The sequence below is a fragment of the Nomascus leucogenys genome, chromosome 3 (assembly GCF_006542625.1).
Source record: "Nomascus leucogenys isolate Asia chromosome 3, Asia_NLE_v1, whole genome shotgun sequence".
In the NCBI taxonomy this organism is placed as follows: Eukaryota; Metazoa; Chordata; class Mammalia; order Primates; family Hylobatidae; genus Nomascus; species Nomascus leucogenys.
In genome coordinates, this window is record NC_044383.1 from 138,160,675 (window position 1) to 138,187,538 (window position 26,864).

At 38.1% G+C, this 26,864-nt stretch overlaps 1 protein-coding gene across 4 annotated transcripts in view; it reads right to left on the bottom strand.

The window, feature by feature from the left end:
* Positions 1–26,864, bottom strand: part of SYNE1 (spectrin repeat containing nuclear envelope protein 1) — a 526,037-nt gene that overhangs the window by 74,635 nt on the left and 424,538 nt on the right. For all 4 annotated transcript variants that reach the window (XM_030809854.1, XM_030809853.1, XM_030809856.1 and 1 more), the window contains 7 exons: positions 26,617–26,771; positions 25,015–25,162; positions 22,910–23,004; positions 19,401–19,635; positions 17,600–17,794; positions 13,298–13,423; positions 358–513 (listed from right to left, as the gene is read on the bottom strand). In XM_030809854.1, the coding sequence (XP_030665714.1) occupies positions 358–513; positions 13,298–13,423; positions 17,600–17,794; positions 19,401–19,635; positions 22,910–23,004; positions 25,015–25,162; positions 26,617–26,771 (1,110 nt within the window). The remainder of the gene's footprint in view (positions 1–357; positions 514–13,297; positions 13,424–17,599; positions 17,795–19,400; positions 19,636–22,909; positions 23,005–25,014; positions 25,163–26,616; positions 26,772–26,864) is intronic.

Below are 26,864 nucleotides of genomic sequence, written 5' to 3' on the forward strand. Positions count from 1 at the left end.
ATGGCATGAACCCGGGAGACAGAGCTTGCAGTGAGCCGAGATTGCGACACTGCACTCCAGCCTGGGTGACAGAGTGAGACTCCGTCCCCCCCCCAAAAAAAAAAAAAAATATATATATATATATATAATGCCAGCCAGCGAAAGTGAAAGAAAAAGAATCTAGTTTAGGTTTTTCTGAAATGTGGTAAAATATAAATGTATTGATCTGAAATGTTCTGGTAGTAACCACAGTGTTCTTCCTTTGTCTGTACTAAGAATTATGGGCCAGGTCCACATGTGGGTTAACCCATCTGATGTTCAAATTCATCTCCCAATATTCCATCATCAAGATAATTCCATTTTTAGAACTTATCTTACCTGGTGGCATAGTTCTTCCCACTGCCTTTGTAGAAGCTCTATGCGTTCATTAAGAATGGAGATATCATCAGCACTGATATAGGCAGAAAGGGTGTCCTTCAGCAGGGTCAACTGGGTCAAGTCATCTGTCCAGCTCCCAACTGCATTTTCTAATTCCTAAATAAAAAAAACAAACTTGAATACCCATGGACATCTCCTGCCAAAGATTTCTGAAGTGTTTTTGAATCCCCTCTTGATAGAATTTCCTTTGTATAGCCCTCAATTTAAATATCTAACTTGGGATCTAGAGGCATATCATGGCAATATTACAGATTTGGTTCCAGACTGCTGAAATAAAGTATATATCAAAATAAAATGAGTCACAAATTTTTTGGTTTCCCAGTGCATATAAAAGTTATGTTTACACTATGCTATTGTGTATAAAATGTGCAATAGCATATGTCTAAAAAAACCAATGTACATACCTTAATTTAAAAATACTTTATTGCTAAAAAATGCTAATGATCATCTGAGGCCTCAGCAAGTCATAATCTTCTTGCTGGTGGAAGGTCTTGGCTCAATGTGAAAGGCCGTTGACTGATCCAGTGGTGATTGATGAAGGCTAGGGTGGCTCTGGCAATTTCTTAAAATAAGACAATGAAGTTTAAGCAGAATTGATGACTCTTCCTTTTACAAAACGTTTCCTTGTAGCATGTGATGCTGTTTGAGAGCATTATACTCACAGAACTTTTTTCAAAATTTGAGTCATCCTCTCAAACCCTACTGCTACTTTATCAACTAAGTTTATGTAATACTTGAAATCCTTTGTTGTCATTTCAACAATAGCCACAGAATTTTTACCAGAAGTAGATACCATTTCAAGAAGCCACTTTCTTGTTGACGGCCATACCACCCTAAACGTGCCCAATCTCGTCTGATCTCAGAAGAAACCACTTTTTTTATTGATCCATAAGAAGCAACTCCTTATCCATTCAAGTTTTATCATGAGATTGCAGAAACTCAATCACATCTTCAGGCTCCATTTCCAATTCTAGTTCTCTTGCTGTTTCCACCTCATCTGGAGTTACTCCCTCCACCACTGAAGTCTTGAATCCCCTCAAAGTCATCCACGACAGCTGGAATTAACTTCTTCCAAACTCCTGTTAATGTTGACATTTTGACCTCCTCCCATGAATCACGAATGTTGCTTTTGTGAAAATAAAATTTATTTTTAATTTTTGAGGGTACATAGTAGGTGTACATATATATGGGGTATATGATATATTTCAATAGATAATAGCAAGGTAAATACGGTATTCATCACCTGAAGCATTTATCCTTTGTGTTACAAACACTCCAATTATACCCTTTTGTTTATTTAAAAATGTATGATTAAACTCTTACTGACTATATTCACCTTGTTGTTCTATCAAATACTAGATCTTATTCTTTCTATTTTTTGTAACCATTAACCATCCTCATCACCCCTGCAGCCCCCATGTACCCTTGCAAGCTCTGGTAACCATCTTTCTACTCTCTATCTCCATGAGTTCAGCTGTTTTAATTTTTAACTCCCACACATAAGTGAAAACATGTTGAATGACAGTGGTGAAAGTGGACATCCTTGTTGTGTTCCAGATCTTAGAGGAAAGGCTTTCAGTTTTTCCTTATTCAGTATGATGATAGCTGTGGATCTGCCATATATGGCTTTTATTATGTTGAGCTATGTTTCTTCTATGCTCAGTTTTTTGAGGGTTTTTATCAGGAAAGGTTGAATTTTATCAAATGCTTTTCAGCATCAATAGAAATGATCATATAACTTTTGTCTTTCATTCTGTTGATCTGATGTACACATTGATTGATTTGAGAATGTTCAACCATCATTACATCCCTGGGATAAATTCCACGTGGTCATGATGAATGATCTTTTTAGTGCACAGTTAAATTCAGTTTGCTAGTATTTTAATGAATATTTTTACGTAAATGTTTATCAGAGATATTGTTCTATAATTTTCCTTTTTTTTTTTTTGATGTGTCTTTGTCTGGTTTTGTTATCAGGGTAATAGTAGCCTTGTAGAATGAGTTTGGAAGTATTAAAAAAAAAACAAAACATAAGACCCAATGATCTGTTGCCTACAAGAAACACACTTCATCTGTAAAGACACACATAGACTGAAAATAAAGGGATGGAAAACGACATTCTATGCAAATGAAAAGCAAAAAGGGCAAGAATAGCTATACTTATGTCAGACAAAATAAGTTTCAAGACAAAAACTATAAAAAGACACAAAGAAGGTCATTATATGATGAAAAAGCGGTTAATTCAGCCAGAGGATATAACAGAAGTTATAACATTTATAAATATATATAAATCCAACACTGCACCACCCAGATAAATCTATAATATATATTTATTTTTCAGAATAGATTGAGTAGGATTGGTATTAGTTCTTCTTTAAATGTTTGGTAAAATTCAGTAGTGAAGCCATCAGGTCCTGGGCTTCTTTTTATTATGGCTTCAATCTTGTTACTTGCTATTGGTCTGCTTTTGGATTTCTTCATGGTTCAATCTTGGCAGGTTGTATGTCTCTAGGAAATCATCCATTTCTTCTAGGTTTCCCAATTTATTGGCATATAGTTGCTCATAATAGCCGCTAAAGATCCTTTAAATTTCTGTGGTATTGGTTGTAATGTCTCCTTTTTCGTTTAGATCTTCTCTCTTTTTCTTAGTCTGGCTAACGGTTTGTCAATTTGTTTATCTTTTCAAAAAATAAACTTCATTTTATTGATCTTTTGTATTGTTTTCTTCATTTCCATTTCATTTATTTCTGCTTTAAGCTCTATTATTTCTTCTACCAACTTTGAGTTTGGTTTGCTCTTGCTTTTCTAATTCTTTAAGATGCATTGTTAGGTTATTTATTTGAAGTTTTTCTTCTTTTTTGATGTAGGTGCTTGTATCTATAAACTTTCATCTTAGTACTGCTTTCACTGTATTACGTAGGTTTTGGTATGTTGTGTTTCCATTATCATTTCTTTCAAGAAATTTGTCTATTTCCTTTTTAACCTCTTCACTGACTCACTGGTCATTCAGAAACATATAGTTTAATTTCTATGTGTTTGTATAGTTTCCAAAATTCCTTTTGCTGTTGATTTCTAGTTTTATTCCATTATGATCAGAGAAGATACTTGATATAATTTCACTTTTGTTTGAGTGTTTTAAGACTTGTTTTGTGGCCTAACATATAGTCTATCCTTGAGAATGATCCATGTGCTGGGGAGAAGAATGTGTATTTTGTAGCTGTTGGATGAATGTTCTGTAAATATCTATTAGGCCCATTTGGTCTGTAGTGCAGATTAACTCCAATGCTTTTTTGTTTATTTTCTGTCTGGATGATCTGTCCAATGCTAAAAGTGGGGTGTTGAAGACTGCAGCTATTATTGTATTTGGGTCTAATGTCTCTCTTTAGCTCCAATAATATTTGCTTTATATACCTGGATACATGAGCATATATAGTGACAGATAACCAAGGAAAAAAATTAAATGTATATTATTATTATTTGAGACAGAGTCTCAGTCTGTCACCCAGGCTGGAGTGCAGTGGTGTGATCTTGGCTCGCTGCAACATCCACCTCCTGGGTTCAAGTGATTCTCCCACTGCAGCCTCCCAAGTAGCTGGAACTACAGGAGCACACCATCATGTCTGACTACTTTTTTTGTTTTTTTAGTAGGGATGGGGTTTCGCCATGTTGACTAGGCTGTTCTCAAACATATAAGTATATATTATATATTTATCTGGGTGGTCCAGTGTTGGATGTATACATATTTACAAATGTTATAACTTCTGTTATATCCTCTGGCTGAATTAACCCCTTTTTCATCATATAATGACCTTCTTTGTGTCTTTTTATAGTTTTTGTCTTGAAATCTATTTTGTCTGATATAAGTATAGCTATTCCTGCCCTTTTTGCTTTTCATTTGCATAGAATATCATTTTCCATCCCTTTATTTTCAGTCTATGTGTGTCTTTACAGATGAAGTGTGTTTCTTGTAGGCAACAGATCATTGGGTCTTATGTTTTTTTAATCCATTCAGTCACTTAATGTCTTTTGAGTTTAGTTCTTTTATATTAAATGTTGTTATTGATAAGTAAGGACTTAGTACTGCCATTTTATTATTTGTTTTTTACTGGTTGTTTATATGGTCTTCTCCCCCTTCCTTCCTTCCTGTCTTCCATTCAGTGAAGGTGATTTTGCTGTTGGTATGTTTTAATGTGTTGCTTTTTATTTTTTGTGTATCCACTGAATGTTTTCAGACTTGAGGTTACCATGATGTTTTCAAATAATATCTTAATATACATTATTTTAAACTGAAGACAATACTGATTGGATAAATGAGCAAACTAACAAACAAGCAAAAAGAAAACTAGTAAAAATCTACACTTTAACTTTGTCAGCTCACTGCAACCTTTGCCTCCCATATTCAAGCAATTCTCGTGCTTCAGCCTCCTGAGTAGCTGGGACTACAGGTGCATGCTGCTAACCACTTGGTTAATTTTTTTAATTTTGTTAGAGACAGGGTTTCACCATGTTGACCAAGCTGGTCTCAAAGTCCTGGCCTCAAGTGATCCACCTTGGCCTCCTAAAGTGCTGGGATTACAGGTGTGAGCCACCATGCCCAGCCGTGTTTTTTCTTATTTATATCTTATCATACTTGTCTATATATTGAAAAGTTGTTGTAGTTACTATTTTTGATCAGCTCATCTTTTCATCTTTCTACTTAAGATATAGTTTATACAGGCCAGGCGCGGTGGCTCACGCCTGTAATCCCAGCACTCTGGGGGCCCGAGATGGGCGGATCATGAGGTCAGGAGATTGAAACCATCCTGACTAACATGCTGAAACCCTGTCTCTACTAAGAAAATACAAAAAATTAGCCAGGCATGGTGGCGGGTGTCTATAGTCCCAGCTACTTGGGAGGCTGAGGCAGGAGAATGGCATGAACCCAGGAGGCAGAGCTTGCAGTGAGCCAAGATCCTGCCACTGCACTCCAGCCTGGGTGGCAGAGTGAGACTCCGTCTCGAAAAAAAAAAAAAAAAGAAATAAAAGATATAGCTTATACAACACAATTGCAATGTTATAATATTCTGTATTTTTCTGTGTATTTACTATTACCAGTGAGTTCTGCACTTTCACATGCTTTCTTATCACTCATTAACATTCTTTTCTTTCAGATTGAAGAACTCCCTTTACTATTTCTTGTAGGTCAGGTCTGATGTTAACGAAATCCCTTAGCTTTTGTTTGATTGAAAAAGTCTATTTTTCCTTCATGACTGAAAGATGTTTTCACTGGGTATACTATTCTAGGGTAAAAGGTTTTTTTCTTCAGCACCTTAAAAATGTCACTCACTTTCTGCTGTTCAGTAAGTTTTCCACTGAAGAGTCTGCTGCCAGATGTACTGAAGCTCCATTTTATGTTATTTGTTTCTTTTCTCTTGTTGCTTTTAGGATCCTTTCTTTATTTTTGACCTTTGGAAGTTTAATTATTAAATGCTTTGAGGTAATGTTCTTTGGGTTAAAACCACTTGGTGTTCTATAACCTTCTTGTACTTGGATATTGGTATCTTTCTCTAGGTTTGGCAAGTTCTCTGCTATCCCTTTGAATAAACTTTCTACCCCCATCTCTCTTTCTACCTCCTTTTGAAGGCCAATAAGTCTCAGATTTGCCCTTTTGAAGCTATTTTCTAGATCCTGTAGGCATGTTTCACTGTTTTTTATTCTTATTCATTTGTCTCCTCTGACTGTGTAGCTTACTTCAAGCTCCTGAATTCTTTCCTCTGCTTGATCAATTCTGCTATTAAGAGACTCTGACGCATTCTTCCATATGTCAATTACATTTTTCAACTTCAGAATGTCTGCTTGATTCCTTTTAATTATTTCAATTTCTTTGTTAAATTTATTTGATATGATTCTGAATTCATTCTCTGTGTTATCTTAAATTTCTTTTTTTTTTTTTTTTTTTTTGAGACACAGTCTTGCTCTGTCACCCAGGCTGGATTGCAGTGATGCAATCTCAGCTCAATACAACCTCCGCCTCCTGGGTTCAAGCGATTCTCATGCCTCAGCCTCCTGAGCAGCTTGGATTACATGCATGTGCCACCATGCCTGGCTAATTTTTGTATTTTTAGTAGAGACAGGGCTTCTCCATGTTGGCCAAGCTGGTCTCGAACTCTTGACCTCAGGTGATCCACCCACCTTGGCCTCCCAAAGTTCTGGGATTACAGGTATGAGCCACTGCACCCAGCCCAAAAGAGCTATTTTGAATTATCTGTCTGAAAGGTTGCATATATCTGTCTCTCCAGGATTGGTCCCTGGTGTCTTATTTATTGGCGTTTGTTGGGTCAGGTCATGTTTTTCTGGATGGTTTTGATGCTTGCAGATGTTTGCTGGTGTCTTGCTACTGAAGAATTAGGTATTTATTGTAGTTGTAGTCGGGACTTGTTTGTATTTACCCTTCTTGGGAAGGTTTTCCAGGTATTCGAAGGGACTTGGGTGTTGTGACCTAAGTTTTTAGTCACTGCAGTCAAATCTGCATTAGGGGACACCCCAAGCCCACTAACACTGTGGTTCTTGCAGACCGATAGAGGAACCACCTTGGTGGTCTTGGATAAGACCTGGAAGAATTATCTGGATTACCAGGCAGAGATTCTTGTTCTCTTTCCTTATTTTCTCCCAAACAAACAGAGTCTTTTTCTCTGTGCTGAGTTGCCTGGTACTGGGGGGCAGGAGAGTTACAAGTACCCCTGTGGATCCCCCACCACTACTGGAACTGTACTGGGTTAGGCCTGAAGCCAGCAGAGCACTGACTCTCTCCCAAGGCCCACTGTAACCACTACTTGGCTACTGCCTATGTTTGGTCAAGGCCCTAGGAGTCTACAATCTGCAGGTGAAGGAGCCATACAGGCTTGTGTTCTTCTCTTCAGGGCAGTGAGATCCCCCTGGCCCCAGGTGGTCCAGAGATGCCAGGGCTTGCAGTTGGAAACCTTAGAAATCTACCTGGTGCTCTGTTCTACTGCAGATAAGCTTGTACTGAAACCATAAGAAAAAGTCCTTTCCACTTTTCCCTTCCCTGTCCCAGGCTGAGAAGTCCCTCCCCATGTCCGCTGCCACAACAGAACCATGGGGAATACTGCCAGGCCATTGCTGATGTTTACATTAGGCCCAAGGGCTCTTGAACTCAGCCTGTGGTAAACGCTGCCAGGCCTGGAACTTACCCTTCAGAGGAGTGGGCTCCCCTCTGGCCCAAGGTAGATCCAGAAATGCCACCTGGGGGCCAAGGCCTGGAATTGAGTACCCTTGGAGCCTCTTTGGTGCTCTTCCCTGTTGTTGCTATGCTGGTACCTAAGTTACAAGACAAAGTCCCCTTTGTTCTTGCCTCTCTTTTTCGTAAGCAGAAGAGGACTCTCTTCATAGCCACCACAGCTGTGAATGTGCTAGGTCACACTTGAAGCCAGCATGTCTCCAAATCTGACCCAAGGCCCACAGTGTGTACTACCTGGTTACACTGCTGATTATCCAGGGCCCATGGGCTCTTTAGTCAGCCGGTGATAGGTCTTGCCAGGACTGGGTCCTTACCTTCAATGCAGCAGGTTCTCTTCTGGCCAAGGGTGTGTCTAGAAATGTCTGGAAACTAGGGCATGGAATGAAGGCTTCATGACTGTGCCCTGTGCCCTATCTTACTGTAATTGAGTTGGTATCCAAGTTGCAAATCAAAGTCCTCTTTACTCTTTCCTCTTTTCTCAAGCAGAAGGAAGGGGTGTCTTTTGGAGCTGCAAGCTATGTTGCCTGGGGTTGGGGGAGGATTGGCACAACAACTCCTTTAGCTGTCTTGCTGGTGTGTCACTGGGTCATGTACCCCCAAGTCCACTGGCTCCAAGCCCAGTACAGCACTAGGACCCACCTAGGAGTGTGGTGCTTGTGGTCTAGACAGCCTTTCAAATTTATGGAGGACCCCAGAGCATTTTAGCCCATGATGGCAAGTGCTTGTCAAAACTCAGATTCTGTTGGCTGGGATGGGAGCTTCCCCTTTGGCTAGGTCTCGTGTAAATGCTCCCTCTGTGGGCATCACCTGAGTTCTGCCTGGTATTGGCAGCACTGAGCTCCAATGCAATGCAGAGCAATTGCTGGGCTCTCCTTCCTCGATATGCACAGATTCTCTCTCCGTGCCATGTGGCTGCTGTTGGGGCATAGAAAAGAAGAAGTGGTGTGGGCAATTCAAGGTTGCCTTTCCTACCCTCTTCATTGCCTCTTTCTGTAGTACGAAGTTGAAAACCAGGTAATGTGATTGCTCACCTGATTTTTTATTCTTATGAAGGCACTTTCTTATGTAGATAGTTGTTACATTTGGTGTTCCTGCAGGGAGAACAGTCAGTGGAGAATTCTATTCAGCCATCTTGCTCTGCTTCCTCAGGTCAAATCACGAATGTTCTTATTGCCATCTGCAATGATGAATCCTTTCCATGGGATTTTCCATTTACTTTGCCCAGATCCATCATGGGAATCACTATGGCAGCTATAGCCTCACAAAGTGTATTTCTTAAATAATAAGACTTGGAAGTTGAAATTATTCCTTGATCCATGGGCTACAGGATAGATATTGTGCTAGCAGGCATGAAGACAACATTAGTCTTGTACATCTCCATCTCCATCAGACATCTAGGGTGACTGTGCATTATCAAGAAGCGGTAATACTTTGAAAGAAAGCCTTTTTTTTCTGAGCAGTGGGTCTCAGAAGTGGGCTTAAAATATCAGTAAAACTGTACTGTAAACAGATATGGTGCCATCTGGGCTTTGTTGTTCTATTTATAGAGCACAGGTAGATTTAGCAAAATTCTTAAAGGCCTTAGGATTTCCAGAATGGTAAATGAACACTGACTTTAAGTCACCAGCCCCATTTGCCCCTAACAAGAGAGTTAGCCTTTTCTCTGAAGCTTTCGAGCCAGGCATTGACTTCTTTTAAGCTATAAAAGTTCTCAGTGGCATCTTCTTCCAACATAGGGCTGTTTGATCTACCTCCAGCCTGGGCAACAAGAACAAAACTCTGTCAGGAAGGGGAGAGGAGGGGAGGGGAGGGGAGAAGGAAGGAAGGATAAAAGGAAAGACGGAAAGAAAGAGGGAAGGAAGGAAAAAGGAAGGAAGGGAGGGAGGGAGGGAGGGTAGTCACTTCCATCAATGATCTTAGCTAGATCTTCTGCATAACTTACTGCAGCTTCTACATCAGCACTTGCTGCTTCACCATGCACTTTTATGTTATGGAGATGGTTTCTTTCCTTAAAACTCATGAACCAACCTCTGCCCACTTCCATCTTTTCTTCTGCAGTTACTTCTGCTCTCTCAGCCTTCACAGAATTAAAGGGAGTTATGACCTTGCTCCGGATTAGGCTTTGGCTTAAAGGAATGTTGTGGCTGGTTGGATCTTTTATTCAGACCACTCAAAGTTTCTCTGTATCAGCAATAAGGATGTTTTGCTTTTTTCTCATCCACGCATTTACTGGAGTATCATTCTCTAATTTCCTTTCAGAACTTTTCCTTTGCATTCACAACCTGGCTGTTTGTGGCATAAGAGGCCTAGCTTTTGGCCTATTCCAGCTTTTGACATGTCTTCCTCACTAAGCTTAATCATTTCTACCTTTTGATTTAAAGTGAGAGACATGAGATTTTTTTCAATTGAACACTTAGAGGCCACTGTATTAATTGGCCTAATTTCAATATTGTTGTGTCTCAGCAAATAAGGAGGCCAGAAGAGAAGGAGAGAGATTGGGAACATCGTTAGTGGAGCAATCAGAACACATGCTACATTTATGAATTAAGTTTGCTGACTTCCATGGGCACAGTGTGTGGTGCCACTAATTACAATAGTACCATCAAAGATCACACTGATTGTAGATCACTGTAACAAATATAACAGTAAAGAAAAAGTTTGGAATATTGTGAGAATTGCCAAAATTACGAAGACATATAAAGTGAGCACATGCTGTTGGAAAAATGGTGCTGGTAGACTTGTTCTATGCAGCAATGCCACAACCTTCAATTTGTTAAAAAACAAAACAAAACAAAAAGCAAAACAAATAAAAAAACCCAAAAAACAAAACATAGTATCTGTGAAACACATTAAAACAAAGTGCAAGAAAATGAAGTTTGCCCATATTTCATTTGCTTCCACATAATTTGATAAATTGCTAAGTCCTTCTGATAAAGTATGATTGCTGGCAGAATCTTTCTGCCATCTACTTATCATTCTATTGATTTAAAAATTTTTTTCCTAAATTGAAGTTTAATCACTGTATTGATCTTCTTTACTTTAGACTGACTTCATAAACCTCTAACTTATCCTTTCTTTTTGTCCTGAATTGCTGATCACACTGATGAAATATTTTTAAAAACAGACACCTAAATTTATCTTTCATTTTCAAACACTATAGAGTTGCTACATTCTGTGATCTATACTTACAATGTAATAGCTGAGAAGATCTCTTCCTGTTACTACTCAGTTTAAAACAATGCACTGAATACATTTTCTGCAGGATCAGACATTTCTTTAAGTTACTAAAAAAAGATTATGTACTCTGTCTTTTAGGGGAATGATTTAAGAAAAAAAATTCATATAGCAATATTTGAATGAGTTGACATTAGTTTTTACAATATTTTAACCAATTACCAGTTTTGCAATTTGTATAACCAGCTGTTGTTTTTAGATTCCAGCTAGTTTTGTGTATAAATAGAGTATTTCATGTGCCTTTTCCCCTCCCTTTATGTGTCTTTACACGGTAGAAAGGTTTCCAAAGGCAATGGCAATTAGCGGTGCTGTCTGAGGCTAACTTCCCAAGCAATTTAGGCAAACAAGATTTTAGCCTGAATTTTCCAGGTAATTGCCTTGTTTTGCTGCTAAGGGCAGTTTGGGGAAGAGTAGCAGGACTAGACTAAAATATGTTTTTTAAATCTACACACTCAATAGCAGCATGTGTTTGTAACTGTCATGTTTTTTGGGAGATAAAAAATGACGCCCCATGGCAACAGTATTTGGCTGAAAGACCAAACCATCTAGGTTAATTAAATATGCGACATTTCTGCTAATACTCCTAAACATATTCAATTGTTATACCACTGGAAAGATTTTCCACTTTTCACACCAATTTCTACCCCCCCAACACGAGCATCAGATTTGTATATGGATTTAAAAAAAAATACATAACAACACCACCACCAAAAACCAACTGTTTCAGATGCACAGTATACCAACCCATTAAACGAGTCAGTGTGGCAAAAATATAGCCTGTAGATACAGGCAACCCAGATATTTACTGACTTTGAAAAGTTATTAAATTTCCAGAAGCCTCAGTTTTCCCATCTGAAAAGGGGCAATAATAAATGTTTTCACGAGCTTGTGTTAATGCCAACTGAGATAACACCAATATAGTCACAGCCCCTAATAAATGCCCATTCCTGCTTTGCGAAGTTTTCTTTAATAATTTTTATTTTATTTATTTTTTTAGAGACAGGGTCTCACTCTGTCAGCCAGGCTGGATGCAGTGGTGTGATCATAGCTCACTGCAGCCTCAGATTCCTAAGTGATCCTCCTGCCTCAGCCTCCCCAGTAGCTAGGACTACAGGCAAGCACCACCACTCTGGTTAATTTTCAAATCTCTTTAGATATGGGGTCTTGCCATATTGCCCAGGCTGATCTTGAACTTCTGGTCTCAAATGATCTGTTTGCCTTGGCCTCCCGAAGTGCTGGGATTACAGGCTTGATCCACCACACCCGGCTTCTTTAATTATTTTTAATAAATTTATCATCACAGGTTTAAAATGTGCTTTTTAATCTTTGTAACCATTGCATACTTCTGAATGTAACAGCTCAAGATAGTACCCTTTCACTTTCCATCCATGATGTAAAATATACTACCTTTTAATTTTCCTAAATCTGCCTTTTTCAAGTTTCAAATAATATCTTTAGATTTTACAACCGAAGAAAAAATTCTTATAGCCACACTGTTCATGATTTCTAGAGCTCTTTAACAATTATCATCTCTTAAATGCTTAGGATTTCTTTGCCAAAGTGAGGCAGGGAATTTCTAATTAAAACCTAAGCCATTTAACTATATGCGAATTTTTAACAGAATTACCCTAGAGCAATAATTTGCAAATGACTGGGGAACATAAGGGCATGTTTAATTTGAAAGAAAAACATTTTTAAAGGTACTTTTGATATGATCAGCCTATTGCTCAGCAAAGAACTGCTGTTTGGACATTTCACTTGGCTACAAAGATGTGAAAGGCATGAATCTTATAGCCACTGAATTGTGTTGGTCTCTGTGAGCTCATAATCCAGGGAGTGGTCTGTATTAGCTACTGACTTGCTTCCAAGTACCATTTGAAGTGTTGATCATAATCTTTAAGTACTTACAGCCCTGAGCAATTTAGGGATTGTGTGTCTCTATGCAGTCACTGAGATAAGCTATTTTTCCCCCTTTCCTTGCATAATGGTCTAGAGGGCAGGGTGTGTTCTTTGGAGGGCCACTGTCTGCAGATTTTCCAGGCTGTTGATCCTTTTTTTTTTTTTTTTCCTTCTTGTAGACTAGATTCTTCTGGTAGAATGACTCCCCAGTGTGGATGTTTTAAAAAAATGACTTTATTGCTCTTGACTCAGCTTTTAAATATCTTTTAATGTGTTTTAAATTTTCATTTGCTTCCTTGGAGTAATCCATAAACTAGTCTATAATTTCATCAACTGCAATAAATCAGCAATACAAGGTTCACATGAGTTGCCTGCCCTTATGTCATATACTAGGATCTTGTATCTGCATGTAGATAACCTAAGAGTTTGACTGGATTATGGCCCCAAAGACATTATTCCAGCAGAGGCACACAGATAGGTGACGGTGAAAATCTCAGTTCAGTAATTTACCTTGCAACGCATTTGTTCTGCATGGAGCTCTTCATGGTGATCTGGTAGAGACTGGGAAAGCTTCTTTTTGAAAGTTCGTAGTTTCTCCAGGGAATCTGCTATTCCTTTCTCACATTTTTCCCAGTCCTATCATGGGAATAAAAACAAATAGCATAGATGTTTTTGATGTAGGAAATTGGAGGGAAAAAGAAAAGAAACACTCTTCTTCATTCCCAGAGAAAGAATGAAAGTTACACTGATGGCCCAGTGTGGTGGCTCACGCCTGTAATGCCAGCACTTTGGGAGGCCGAGGCGGGTGGATCACTCAAGGTCAGGAGTTTGTAACCAGCCTGGCCAACATGGTGAAACCTTGTCTCTACTAAAAACACAAAAATTAGCCAGGCATGGTGGCAGGCTCCTATAATCCCAGCTACTCGGAAGGCTGAGGCAGGAGAATTGCTTGAACCCAGGAGGCAGAAGTTGCAGTGAGCCAAGATCACGCCACTGCACTCCAGCCTAGATGACAGAGCAAGACTCTGTCTCAAAAAAAAAAAAAAAAAAGAAAAGCAGAAAAAAAGAAAGTTGTGCTGATGAACAATATGAAGGTATGCCCACACTCATTGCCAGGGGAGGCAACATGCTGTTGTCATCAGAAGAGCTGAGTTCAAAACTGACTCTGTTACTGATTATCTGTGTGGCTTTAAGCAGATAATGCTCTATGTTTCCATTTTCACTATGAAAATGGAAAAAATACAAACTCTCCATATTTATTGGAGCCCAAAGGAAGCAATGAGTGTCAAGGCATCAAGCACAATGACCAGAATATTATGGGTACCCAAAAATGTTATCTGAATCCACATCTATCTGCAGAGGTAGGACTATAATCTCAGTACCTTGTCTCTTTCTTAACCCCATCCATAACTACATCCAATGTCTACCCTTTCCCAAATGTACTATAAGGGATTACAAAAAAAGAGGATACAGAATGTCTTACAGAAAGAGAAACACACACTACAAAAGCATGGCATTTTTGACTGGCTTTATCTTGTTCATGCTGAAACATACGTAGCAAAGGATTAAATGTGTAATATATAAAAACCCATGTAAATTAAGATGTAGAAGAAGAGAGATAATGCACAATTTAAGAAATCTATATCTAATATGCAAAGTAGCGGTAAGTGCTCTGGAGAGGAATAGTCCAGGGCAGGTAGTAGAGATTGGCAGTATAGAATGAGGTAGATCTCTGTGTACTGACAAAATAAAACATCTATTGTGTGGTTATGTTTTGAAAGGTTACACAGCAAACTGGTAACAATGGTTACCTCTTGAGAATATAGGAGAATTTGGATGGTACGATAAGGGAAATTTCATTTTTTACTCTGTATAGTTCAATTATTACCTAATTTTTAAAAATCAGACACATGTAATTTTTTTGTAATAAAAAAGTAGAATTTTAAAAAATGGCAGGAACCACAGCAGAGCTTGATCTTTTTTATAGCACCTTATCTACACATTAACTCATATCCAGTGTCTTAGTGCCAGTGAAAATTAAATTGAACTAAACAAGTCTCCTTCATGTTGTCCAACACTGCCCGTTTGTCAAACTCTCCAGTCCAGGCCTTCCCGCTCCCCACTCATCTCCCCAGTGGCCACTCCATACACCGTGAATTACAGAATTCCAAAGCAAGACAACTAGAATCATGGCTAGAATCATTTTTAGTCGTCAATATGGTGTCAAATCACGTTCCATCTTCCTTCACAATATCTCTTTCATTATTATCAGTCTTCTTATCTGGATTCTTTCTACTTCTCTCCTGACACCTTAGTTTGAGCATAACAACCCAGAGGTGTTATTACCACAACTATTTTCTGGAAGCAGTGTTGACTAAAGTGCTCCTTTACTCAAAATGTCTTTATTCAAAAACTGAACTGAGAATTTGGCACAAGTCTCGTTTCTCTTTAAAATTCCTTCATTGAACTTCTTAGAGTGCATAACCACATTCCCTCTTCCCAATTACCAGTAAAAAAAAATCCTTAAAAAACACACAAAAAAATTGTCTATCAGGGACAGAGTTGTTCAAATTCTCCTTTGTTTTAAAATATCTTTATGTTCCCAGGCTACAAGTAGCTTACCAATGCTAACCATAGTGAGGGTAGACAAAAAGATTCTCTTTCTGCTTAAACAACATTCTCAATAAAACTATCAAACACCCTGAAATGGATCAACATACAGTTGATAAAAATTTATTGATCTAAAAGAGATACGATCATCACGGGTGCTGTGACCCACACCTATAATCCTAGCACTTTGGGAGGCCAAGGAAGGGCAGATCACTTGAAGCCAGGAGTTCGAGACCAGCCTGGCCAACATGGTGAAAACCCATCTCTACTAAAAATACAAAAATTAGCCAGGCGCGGTGGCATGCACCTGTAATCTCAGCTACTTGAGAGGCTGATGCTTGAGAATCACTTGAACCCAGAAGAGTGGAGGTTGCAATTAGCCAAGATTGTACCACAGCACTCCAGCCTGGGTGACAGAGTGAGACTCTGTGTCAAAAAAAAAAAAAGAAAGAAAGATAAAAAAGATCAGCTTCTTACTTTTCAGAACAAAATTAAGAGATGATAGTGAAAAAGGTGAACATAGAGAGCATGGAATTATAATGCCTATATTTGGCATACTTACTGTATTAAAAGCTAAATATAGATAAGTATTATAGCTGGGTAAAAAATACACTAAAATGAGGCTACATAAACTTCAAAATTCAGATTCATAAATTCCTTCTTAGGCAAACAGGACGTAGTGTTAAAAGTCCAAATAAAATAAACTTTAACAAGAAGAGAAGAGGGATTCCTCTTTCCAAGGATGACTTAGATTCTAAATCTATAACCAAGTCCTTTTATGACATGAATCATAAGGAAATAACTTAATGTCATGAGCCTGAAAATATCTATTAAAGTGGATGTTTTCTACACCAACAGACAGACAAGAAAAGCAAATGTAGTGACTCAGACATCGGGCCTTATTAAGTCTTGGAAACATCTCCAAAAATCACATCACAAATTAAAAAAAATATATGATTAACATGTTCTCTACAGGATGAGTTACAATGTTTTAAATCCTTTCCTAAAAGCAAAAGGAAGAAAATGAACCCAGCATATTACATTACTGATGAAATTGTGCTGTGTGCAAATAACAGTTCTTTATAGATGTTCAGTGGCATTTCTGATGGATTGCTTACTACACAGAAGGCAATATATTATTAAATAAAATTCAATAGAATAAATCCAATGGGTATGTATGCACACTTTAAGCATTAAAAAAAAGCAAAATCTTTTCTATTAACCTTAGTCATTACCTTTGATCCAAACATGTGACAGGCCAAATTGAATAGATACCCTCATTGAAGTGTTGGTGATTATCAACATATACAGCATTTAGGTGTCTTTACTTTTAAAGATCGTAATAACATCAACTATAATAATCACTATCATTCATTTAGTGCTCAGTATGAGCCAGGTAAGGTACCACATGATTCACTATGATTATTTCATTAAGTCCTCACAATGGCCACATGGAGGTGGTGAAATTATATACCCACTCTACAGATGAGGAAACTAAGGCTTAGATAGGATAAGTTAATCAGGTCACTTGGTTTACCATGATTTTAACTTGACATTGTCTTATTTTAGAGGCCCTGTCCTTTTTAAACTGCTCATTTAATTATGCATTATACATGCAATTGGAGAGTGAGAGAGAAAAGTAAATTGTGGGAGGTCCAGATAAATCTACATTTTCCAAAACTTACTGTGTGATCAGTATGTGATCTGTATCCAACTAAGGGCTTAATACACCTCCTGGAGATTTTATCTCATGGCAACTTGCTTGGATCAGCTAAGATAAATCAAGAGTATCTTTCTGGATTGGTTTTTCCCTTCCATAAAAGAAGAGATACCAATCTTAAAAACCATTTTAGAGTCTCAGATTAGGGAGTGGAACCTACCCTTTGAATTTCTGTATGGATTTATAAAGTCATCACATGGCTAAGATTTCATACTGGTCATTAATCAGAATTCATAGCTTAGACAGTCTTATTAGACTTTACTTTGTTGGGAGGTTGTCCTGAAAAATTAAATGCTGAAAATTGGGAAACTTTTCCAGTTTGTGCAAGATAAGACAAAGTCTTAAATAAAACACAGAGGATCAAAATACTGCAGGGTATTATTTCATGATCTTTGCATTATTTGATTTGTAGAATAACAATGGGAGGAAGTAGTACAACGACTAAAAGGTTTTCTGGTTCGTTTTTTTCTAACCGAACTTACTTTCAACAAGAAGGCTAGTTTTTTCTTCTGTTCTTCCAGCCGCATGCTGGCTGATTTCCATTTCTCTTGGATTTCAGTGAGTTCGGCCTGCAAGGCGGCCTCAGCGCCACTGTCCGCCGAGAGAAGGAGTTGCTTGCCAGCCTCCACAGTCAGGATGTAGCTGCCTTGTTGCCGCAGGAACACCTTTTCTTTGAACTGAAAGGAATCATAGCTTTTTATTTTCTCATTCTTTCTTTTATCGTTTCCTTCCTATGAGGATTTTTAAATGGCCCTAACCTTTGCCCTCTTTCATCCAGCAAGCATTTAGTGTAGTGGTGCTTTGCACATGCATGTACCAGTGAATAAATGAGTGAGAATACAGTGGAGACAGGCTTAGTTTCTGTCTCCAAGGTAAGTACAATTGATGCAATAAGATAACCACCCTCTAAGATTGATGCGTGGGAATACAAAGGGACATCTGACCCAGCAGAGGGCGCATCAAGAGGCAGAGAGGCTTCCTCAAAGCAGTAAAGGCTGAAGGAGTCTTGCGAGACATGAACTTCACCAGATTAAGAAGGACCTGGTGTGGTGAGATGAGTGTGATCAGGAGTGGAGGAGAGGACACCTTCTCACAGAGAAATGAGGATGTGCAAATTCACTATATGAGAAAAATATGATAAATTCAGGAAACTAAGTATGGTTTTCAGTGGCTGGAGTGTAGATGGCATGTGAGAGAGTGGTAGGAGATGAGGCCAGACTACATCTTGCAGAAATGTGGTTTTTATACTAAAAGTAACTAGGGTTCACAGAAGAATACTGATGTTTGGATTAAAGTTTTAAAAAAAGCACTCAGGAATCAAGTAAAAGTAGAATGGAAGAAGGGTATGTGTTGCATATACTAAGATTAGGAAGCTATTGTCTATCTGGGCAAGAAATCACGAGCACCTAACCAAGGCAGTGGCAGCAGGGATGTAGAGTTGCGGAGATTAGATAAGGGGGTGATAGACAAGGAGAAGTATAGCTCTCAAATTATTCTAGGATTCCTAGACTAATGGCACTTCCTGGAAGTGTGATGGGAAAGGGAGAAAAGTTGGTCCAGAGATCACAGGTTCTGCTGGGACCTACAGGGTACAAGGCATCTGTGATGCACATAGACATAAACCCAAAAGGTGGTTGGAACGAGTCGAAAGTACAGCAGGTAAATATGACCAGAAGATACCGACATGCCCCTTCTCTGCTGGTAGGGGGCAGCTGAAGTCATGTCGGCGAATGAGGGCTCTCAGAGAAATTTGGAGGAGAAAGGAACCAAATAACAGTGACTTTAAGGGGAGAGGAACCCATTGGATACACTGGGAAGAACTCACTGGAATGATAGGAGGTATCTGTCTGAGATGCTAGAAGCCCGAAGGTACGGGGCAACCTGGAAATGAACAAAGCACTCAAACAGGACAGGGCTTCCTGTCTTCTTTGGAGTATTTAAGTTACATGTTTAAATTGCTCAAGAATAAAATATATGCAAGCAACATGAAGTTTTTCTTCCCTTGCCATTACCTTTTCATCCCTGCTGGGATTTAGTGAGCTGCAGCAGGCCATAGTGTGTGAAGTATAAGGAGCCTTTGTGAAAGGCTGGGGCTTACTAGCATTTCACCATTAGATTTGGGCTTTGTATTGCAATCATTTTGTATATTTCTGTTGACATTTGAGAACAATGTTTGTCCCAGTTGCAGTGTCACTCTAGAGTCCTTTTGAAAAACTGAGGCGAAGGTAAAGTGTGCGGTGGAAATGCCTAAGAGGTGTGAGAACACTGTGTTTTGCATCTTACCTGCACTTCATCAAAGAGGGTCCTTGCTTGTTGCAGTGGTATAGGAACACTTCCGAGACCACTCATGGGGAGGTAGGACACTTCAACCAACCATTTACGAAGCTTTTCTGCCATCTCCCTATAGCGCTGCCACTGGCGAATCTGGCTGTCAATGATCCCCCGCCTCTGCTGGGCCCTGCGAATCACTCCCTGCCATTGATTACTGAGGAGTGTCAATTTCAGGTTGAATTCATCCCTAGTGAAGAAATAATTACATGGTAAAAAACACTGTTATCTTGGATGCAGTTACGCAATCAGCCAATGTATACACTGTCAACAACCCTAAGCCCTGAGAAGTGATCCAGGGCGGTGGTTTTCAAATATCGTGCCATGATCTCTTACTGGGTTTTGCAATTAATTTTTAAAATTAAACTACCAGTGTTTGCAAATGGTGAGTGTTTTCATGTCTCAGCATAGGTTGAAGGCAAATACACAATAAGGTCATTGTCCTTCACTGTCTCCCTGAGAGCATGAGAGGGGAGGAGTGGACAGCTGCAGGTGCAATGGGAATAGCTGCAAATCCTAAGAAGCTCCATAGCAACGTGTGCAGCTCGTGACGGTGATGTCGTCTTGTGGGCCACACTGCAGGAAAACGTGTGGAACAAGGCTTATGTAGAACTTCTGTCTTCAGTTTAAACCATAAGCCACTTGAATCAAATTATGTAATTTAAAAAGATTTTTTAAAAACTGTACTCCATAAACTCTGTCAGTATTCCCTCACAATAAACAGCCCCAACCTTTAGCAAATCATTCCAGACATTCCTCTGAATTATCTCTTCTACGTTGTAGGCTGACTTCACTTTATTCTTAGAAAGATGAAAACTTGTTATGATAGTCTGTATAAATGTCATTAATATATTTAGAAATAATAAATTTTATTTAAGATTTCTCAAGTTCAGGCTAAAGTATATTGGATCTTCTAATGTGTTCTTACTTCTCTGTTTCCTAGCTTTAAAAAAATATAGGTAGTTCTTTATTAAGTTTTATTTAATATTTAACTTATGGCTCTAGAACTGGCTAGTAAGGGTCTGTCCCGCATCAAACAGAATGAGTTTCTATGTAGATTACAGTGTTATTCACACATAAAGTGCAAGTAATGTTGCATTTTAATACTAAATACTTGCACTTCTCTATTATAATAGTTTTGCTTTTCTTCCTCAGATATACTATCCTCTTCTCTTGAGGGTAGCATCAACTTTGAATTGGACTTACTACTCTGAACTCGTATCTTCTTGAAACTTCCTATTACCCAGAGCCACTATAAACTTTGATTTTGTAACCAAATATGCTGTTAGTCCTAGAAACTTATTTAATGACTCGACTTAAACAAAACATAACACACAGACAACATCAACAAAGCAAGTATTAAAATAAAATGTACTAAGTAAAGCCCCTGCAAAAAATTTCATATGCCCTCTCATCTTAAAAATAGATCCATAATGGGCCGGGCCCGGTGGCTCACATCTTAAATCCTAGCACCTTGGGAGGTCGAGGTGGGTGGATCACCTGAGGTCAGGAGTTTGAGACCAGCCTGGCCAACATGGCAAAATCCCGTCTCTACTAAAAGTACAAAAATTAGCCGGGCATGGTGGTGCGTGCCTGTATTCCCAGCTACTTGGGAGGCTGAGACAGGAGAATCACTTGAACCCAGAAGGCAGAGGTTGCAGTGAGCCGAGATAGCGCCACTTTACTCTAGTCTGAGTGAAAGAGCAAGACACTGTCTCAAAAATAAATAAATAAATAAAAAATCCATGTGATAGCTACTTAGATTTTGATGATGACTTCTGTTTTTGAAAGGAAATTCTGCTGTATTAATCAATACACTAGCATTCAAATGTGATGAATTAGGTTCATGATACTTCCCTAAAAGTTACAAGCATCTGTCATCGCAGAAAATGTACAACTCCAGGACTTGAGAATACCGTATAATCTTGCTTTCCCTACCAGGCAACCATCCAGGGCCTCTTAGGATTCCCCACCCTCTCTTGATACAACCAAGCTGTCCCAAACTACCTGCCAGCATGAGGAATTACTTAAAACATGACACTGTTCCCTGTGCTGAACTTGAAGCTCTAAAAAACGTAACTCAGAAATTAACTTTCAGAACACAATACACTTGCAATCTGGGGACTTCTTATTGTCAGTAGGTTCTAATCTGATTTTTTTTCCCTTCAACTTTCAAAATTCTTTATCCTCAAGTCTAACCTCCCATTTTCATCTCTTTGGTATATTTTCCCTAAATGTTAGTACTGAAAATTTAATAGATGCTGGCTTGAATGTGAGTATTTAATTTTTATTTTACTTAATGACTCAAACATTTATAATATTGTTATAAAGTTGGCTAAGAAATGATAAAGCAAAAGATAAAAGTTAATTGTATTTGAATTTGTTTTATTTTCTAGGCCTTAAATTCTCAGGAAAGCTCACATTTAAGTTTGGCTTACTTAGAATAGAATAAATGTAATATCACATTCTGTTGTTCCAAGCTTAACGATGAAGATCTTTTATGTACTTCCAAAGAAATATCCACTTAAAACTGAAATTGCTTCTACAACATTAAAGACAAAACTCCCAATAAAAATAATTTATTTTTTTATTTTTTGAAAAAATATCAAGTTAATTTTAGTCACAACTACTGGTTCCTAAATATGAGAAAGGTATACGTATGGAATAGAACACATGAGGCTAATACTCCAAATATCACCACGGAAAGTAGATTAGATGAAGTAAATATTGTTCCTAGGAAATGTAAATAGAGTATGAAATTGTCATTTCACATGCCATATATCTGGGGAGAAGCTAAATTTTTACTCTTCATTCTTAATAAAGAGATAATTTGCTATTGTAAATGAACAGGAAGAAAGATTTCAGGCGGCATACAATCTGACTTAAGGTAGCAAACCATTTTCAAACACAGAAGAATTCTCATGGCATGAGAAAGCTGGCTGGTATGATCCAGTACTGACTGAAAACCAGACACGAGCTCCAGGCCTGATTCTGCTGCTACTTAGTTCTGTGACCTTGGTCAAATCAGTTCACGTTTGTGGATTTCGGGTTTTTCATCTATAAGTAAGAGAGATGGGCTAGTGATCTCTATGCTCCTTTTACAAAAAAAGTCTGTAATTATGTGAGAATATTAGAAGCATCTGTTTACAAACCATTGATAGGTCATTGATATGGTTCATGCTGATCTATTCATTAATTCCATTTCCTATAGATGACTAGTGAAGGTTGGCTAGGTGATTTCCAATTACTCTATGCCCTTCATATAATATAATAGCAGTTCTCTAAAAAGATTCAATACTCAGTCATTTCAGAGATTGAGACAAGCTTCTCCTCCAATTACTGAGGCTCCACTACAGTTCAATTGCCTCAGGAAGATTGGATATATGCCCTCTAATCTGCTCATTAAAAAGAAAATGACTAATTTACTGGAACCTTTCTTTGTAATAATTTATCAAAGATCCTACCTGTCATCAACTTGACCTTGTTCTAGAAGACGTTGCCCATCAATAATGATTGAGTGCAAAATCTGCTGACGACTGAACATCTCGGCTTGAAACAACTACAATTTAAAAAAAAGACGAACATAATTTAGAGTTCCTAATTTTAGTGACCAGTTCTCTGATAACTTTCCAAATATTCTAGTTTTCACAAGACTATGAAAGCTATCACCAGCTGAATCAGAAAATGTGTGAAATCCTGCAGTTTAGAAATCATTTATTTTTAAATCATCAATTAAGATACACTTAAAGATAAAGTTTAGTGTTTGGTTTACTAAAACTAGATGACTAAAAGTAGAATTAGATTTCTCTTCTTTCTTTCAAAAACACCTAATAAAGTAAGTTAATGCACAATTTGTTTTCTGGTTTATTTTGTGTATAAAATAAGGTCCATATTCAAAACATAGAGAATAGCTTAGGACCATTAAAGAAGTCAAAGAAAAAAAAAATAGCCTAGTCTTTTTCTGTCTTTTAAAACTCACTGTTTTTAAGTTTTAATCAGGTTAATAAATTTATTTCACTATTTTAAAAAACTCAACAGAAGGTCCTTTGAATTATTTCTACTGTTTTTTAAACAACTTTATTGAGCAACAATTCACATAGCATACAATTCACTCATTTAAAATGTTCAATTTAGTGGTGTTTATTATATTTACAGACTTTACAATCATTACCACAATCAATTTTAGAATTTTCATCGCCCCAAAAAGAAAGTCCATCCTCATTAGCAATCATTCCCCATTTCTTCCCAATCCTCAGTCTTCAGCAACCACTAATCTATTTTATGTCTCCATGGATTACTTACTCTGGACATTTCTGATAAATGGAATCTTGCAACATGTAGTCTTTTGTGACTGGTTTCTTTCCCTTGGCATAATGTTTCCAAGGTTCATACATGTTGCAACATATATCAGTACCTTATTCCTTTTTATTGCGAATAGTATTCTATTATATAGACATATCACATTTTATTTATCCATTTATCAGTTGATGGACATTTGGGTTGTCTCCAACTTTTGGCTATTATGACTAATGCTCCTATAAACAATGTACTTATACAAGTTTTTGTGTGGACACATATTTTCATTTATCTTGAGTATATACCTAGGAGTGGAATTGCTGGGTTATATGATTACTCTGTGTAACTCTATATGGTAACTCTATGTTAACTGTTTTCCAAAGCAGCTTCACCGTTTTACATTCCCATCAGCAATGTATTAGGGTTCCAATTTCTTTACACCCTCACCAACATTTGCTATTTTTTCATTATAGTCATCCTTGTGGGTGTGAAATGCAATCTCACTGTAGTTTTTTTTCTATTATTTCATCATCTGTCAATTCAATAAAACTGGATTTAAAAATACCTTAGATATCTTTAAATTCTCTATTTAAAAAATTGTGAATTAAGTTTTTCTTTTCTCTTAGGTAAGACCTATCTCTCTATCTGCATATAATTCATAACTACACAAACCGACTTAGTTACACCAGTAAACAGCAACATAAGGACTAACAGTGGGCAAATTTATTTATTTACTTTGTGTATATAGTTCTTCTCCCTCTTTGTTTCTTAAGAAATAATTTTAATGCAATTTAATCAAGAGGTACACCTGGAGACATCCGATAGATTGATTTCCTGGTATAAAATTCATATATGCTCTTTGAAGATCACAAAATTTTTAAAGACTTTTGATCAAAGCATAGTCTCTTAAGCAATTGTCCTTGGCAATATTAAAGTAGTCTCTAACCCAATTTGAAAATTGTCTAACTATCTATACACTTTCCACCAACTTTGCCTGTCTCGAGTAAGTAGCCTTTAACCACAATTCTGGCATTATATTTTACAAGGAACTGAAGGTTGACATGTGCTTATAAACAATCATGGAGCAGCGAATAGGACTACATTTTTTTAATTAAGTTATCAAAACCTCAAGCTTAAGAAAGAAGGCAAAATGTGCATGTATTTAGACACTCATGCAAAGGGCATGATTTTAATTCTCCCACACAGCATTTCGTAGCATCTTCCAAGGGCCTAAAAGTTTCTTATTACCCCTAAATCTACTGATACAACTTACCTCATGTGCTCTCTGCTGTTCCAAAAGGTGCTGGTAATTTCCTGAAATCTCTACTGCTAACTTTTGTTCTGTCTGAACTAGGAATTCCATCCATGTTTCACATTTTTCCAAGAAAGTCTGATGTTGTAGCAAAAATGACTGCAACTTGCTGAAAGAACAAAGGGCAAGGAACAATGGTTATTTCGCTGCTTATTCTTCCATCTCTAGCATATAAAACTAGATTAGATAATCTCTGTGCTCAATTCTAATTGGACCACCACAAAGCTTTAATGTTAGGTGGTAAAATTTTTTTAAAAAAGAAGAAAGAGGCCAGTTGCAGTGGCTCACAACTGTAATCCCAGCACTTTGGGAGACCGAGGTGGGCAGATCACCTGAGGTCAGGAGTTGTAGACCAGCCTGGTCAACGTGGTGAAACCCTATCTCTACTAAAAATACAAAAATTAGCCAGGTGTAGTGGTGCATGACTGTAATCCCAGCTACTTGGGATGCTGAGACAGGAGAACTGCTTGAACTCGGGAGGCGGATGTTGCAGTGAGCTGAGATGGTGCCTTTGCACTCCAGCCTGGGTGACAAGAGTGAAACTCCGTCTCAAAAAAAAAAAAAAAAGAAGAAAGAAAGTTGAAAAAATGTAGAAGTTTAAAATGTACCTCTTTTAAAATGATAAAAATTATGTATATACTTTTAATATATTCCTACTTAAAAGAGTTTTCTGATTAAGTGCTATTTAGTACATTAAACATGAGAAACGACTTTACAATTTGAATTTCCCACTTTTAGTTCAAATTTTGTCAGTGTTATGGGAAAGATCAGAATTTATAAACATACACAAGTCATGAGCTTATATTCTATTGATACATTGGTGCTATGGTGTGAATGTATCCCTTCCATAATTCAGGTGATAAAACTTAATGGTGAATGTTGGTAGTATTCTGAGGCGGAGCCTTTACACGGCGATTAGGCCATGAGGACTCCTTTGTGAATGGGATTAAGGGTCTTATAAAAGAAGATTCACACAGCGTTCAGCACTGTTGTCCTTCTGCCTTCTACTGTGTGAGGACACAGTAACTCTCTCCTCCTGAGGATGCAGCAAAAAGATGCCCTTTTGCCGGGCGCGGTGGCTCACGCTTGTAATCCCAGCACTTTGGGAGGCCGAGGCGGGCGGATCACGAGGTCAGGAGATGGAGACCACGGTGAAACCCCGTCTCTACTAAAAAATACAAAAAATTAGCTGGGCGTGATGGCGGGCGCCTGTAGTCCCAGCTACTCGGAGAGGCTGAGGCAGGAGAATGGCGTGAACCCGGGAGGCGGAGCTTGCAGTGAGCCGAGATCGCGCCACTGCACTCCAGCCTGGGCGACAGAGCGAGACTCTGCCTCAAAAAAAAAAAAAAAAAAAAAAAAATGCCCTTTTGAAAGCAGAGAGCAGCCCTCACCAGACAACTGAATTTGCTAGCACCTCAACTGCGGACTTCCCAGTCTCCAGAACTGTGAGACTGTTAAACATTTCTGTTCTTTATAAATTACGCATTCGGTGGTATTTTGACATAGTGGCACAAACCAGACTAAGACAACTGGAGAAACCAAGACATCTCTTGTTTACTCTACCTGAATCTTTCTGTGGTCTGAGAGGAGATCAGAGACCAATGGCGGTTCAGATTCTGCATCCTTTTGATTTCCTTATCATTCAAAGGTAACCTATATCCAAGCTCATTTAGACGGTCTAAATCTGGAGCCATGCTGCTGAATTTTAACATCTGTCCCTAGAAGCAAGATTTAAAAGTAGGTTTAGCACCATGGTCAAAAAAGTCCAAGCTTTTTCAAAGTGCGCAGTGAATTTCTGATTTCAGGAAGTA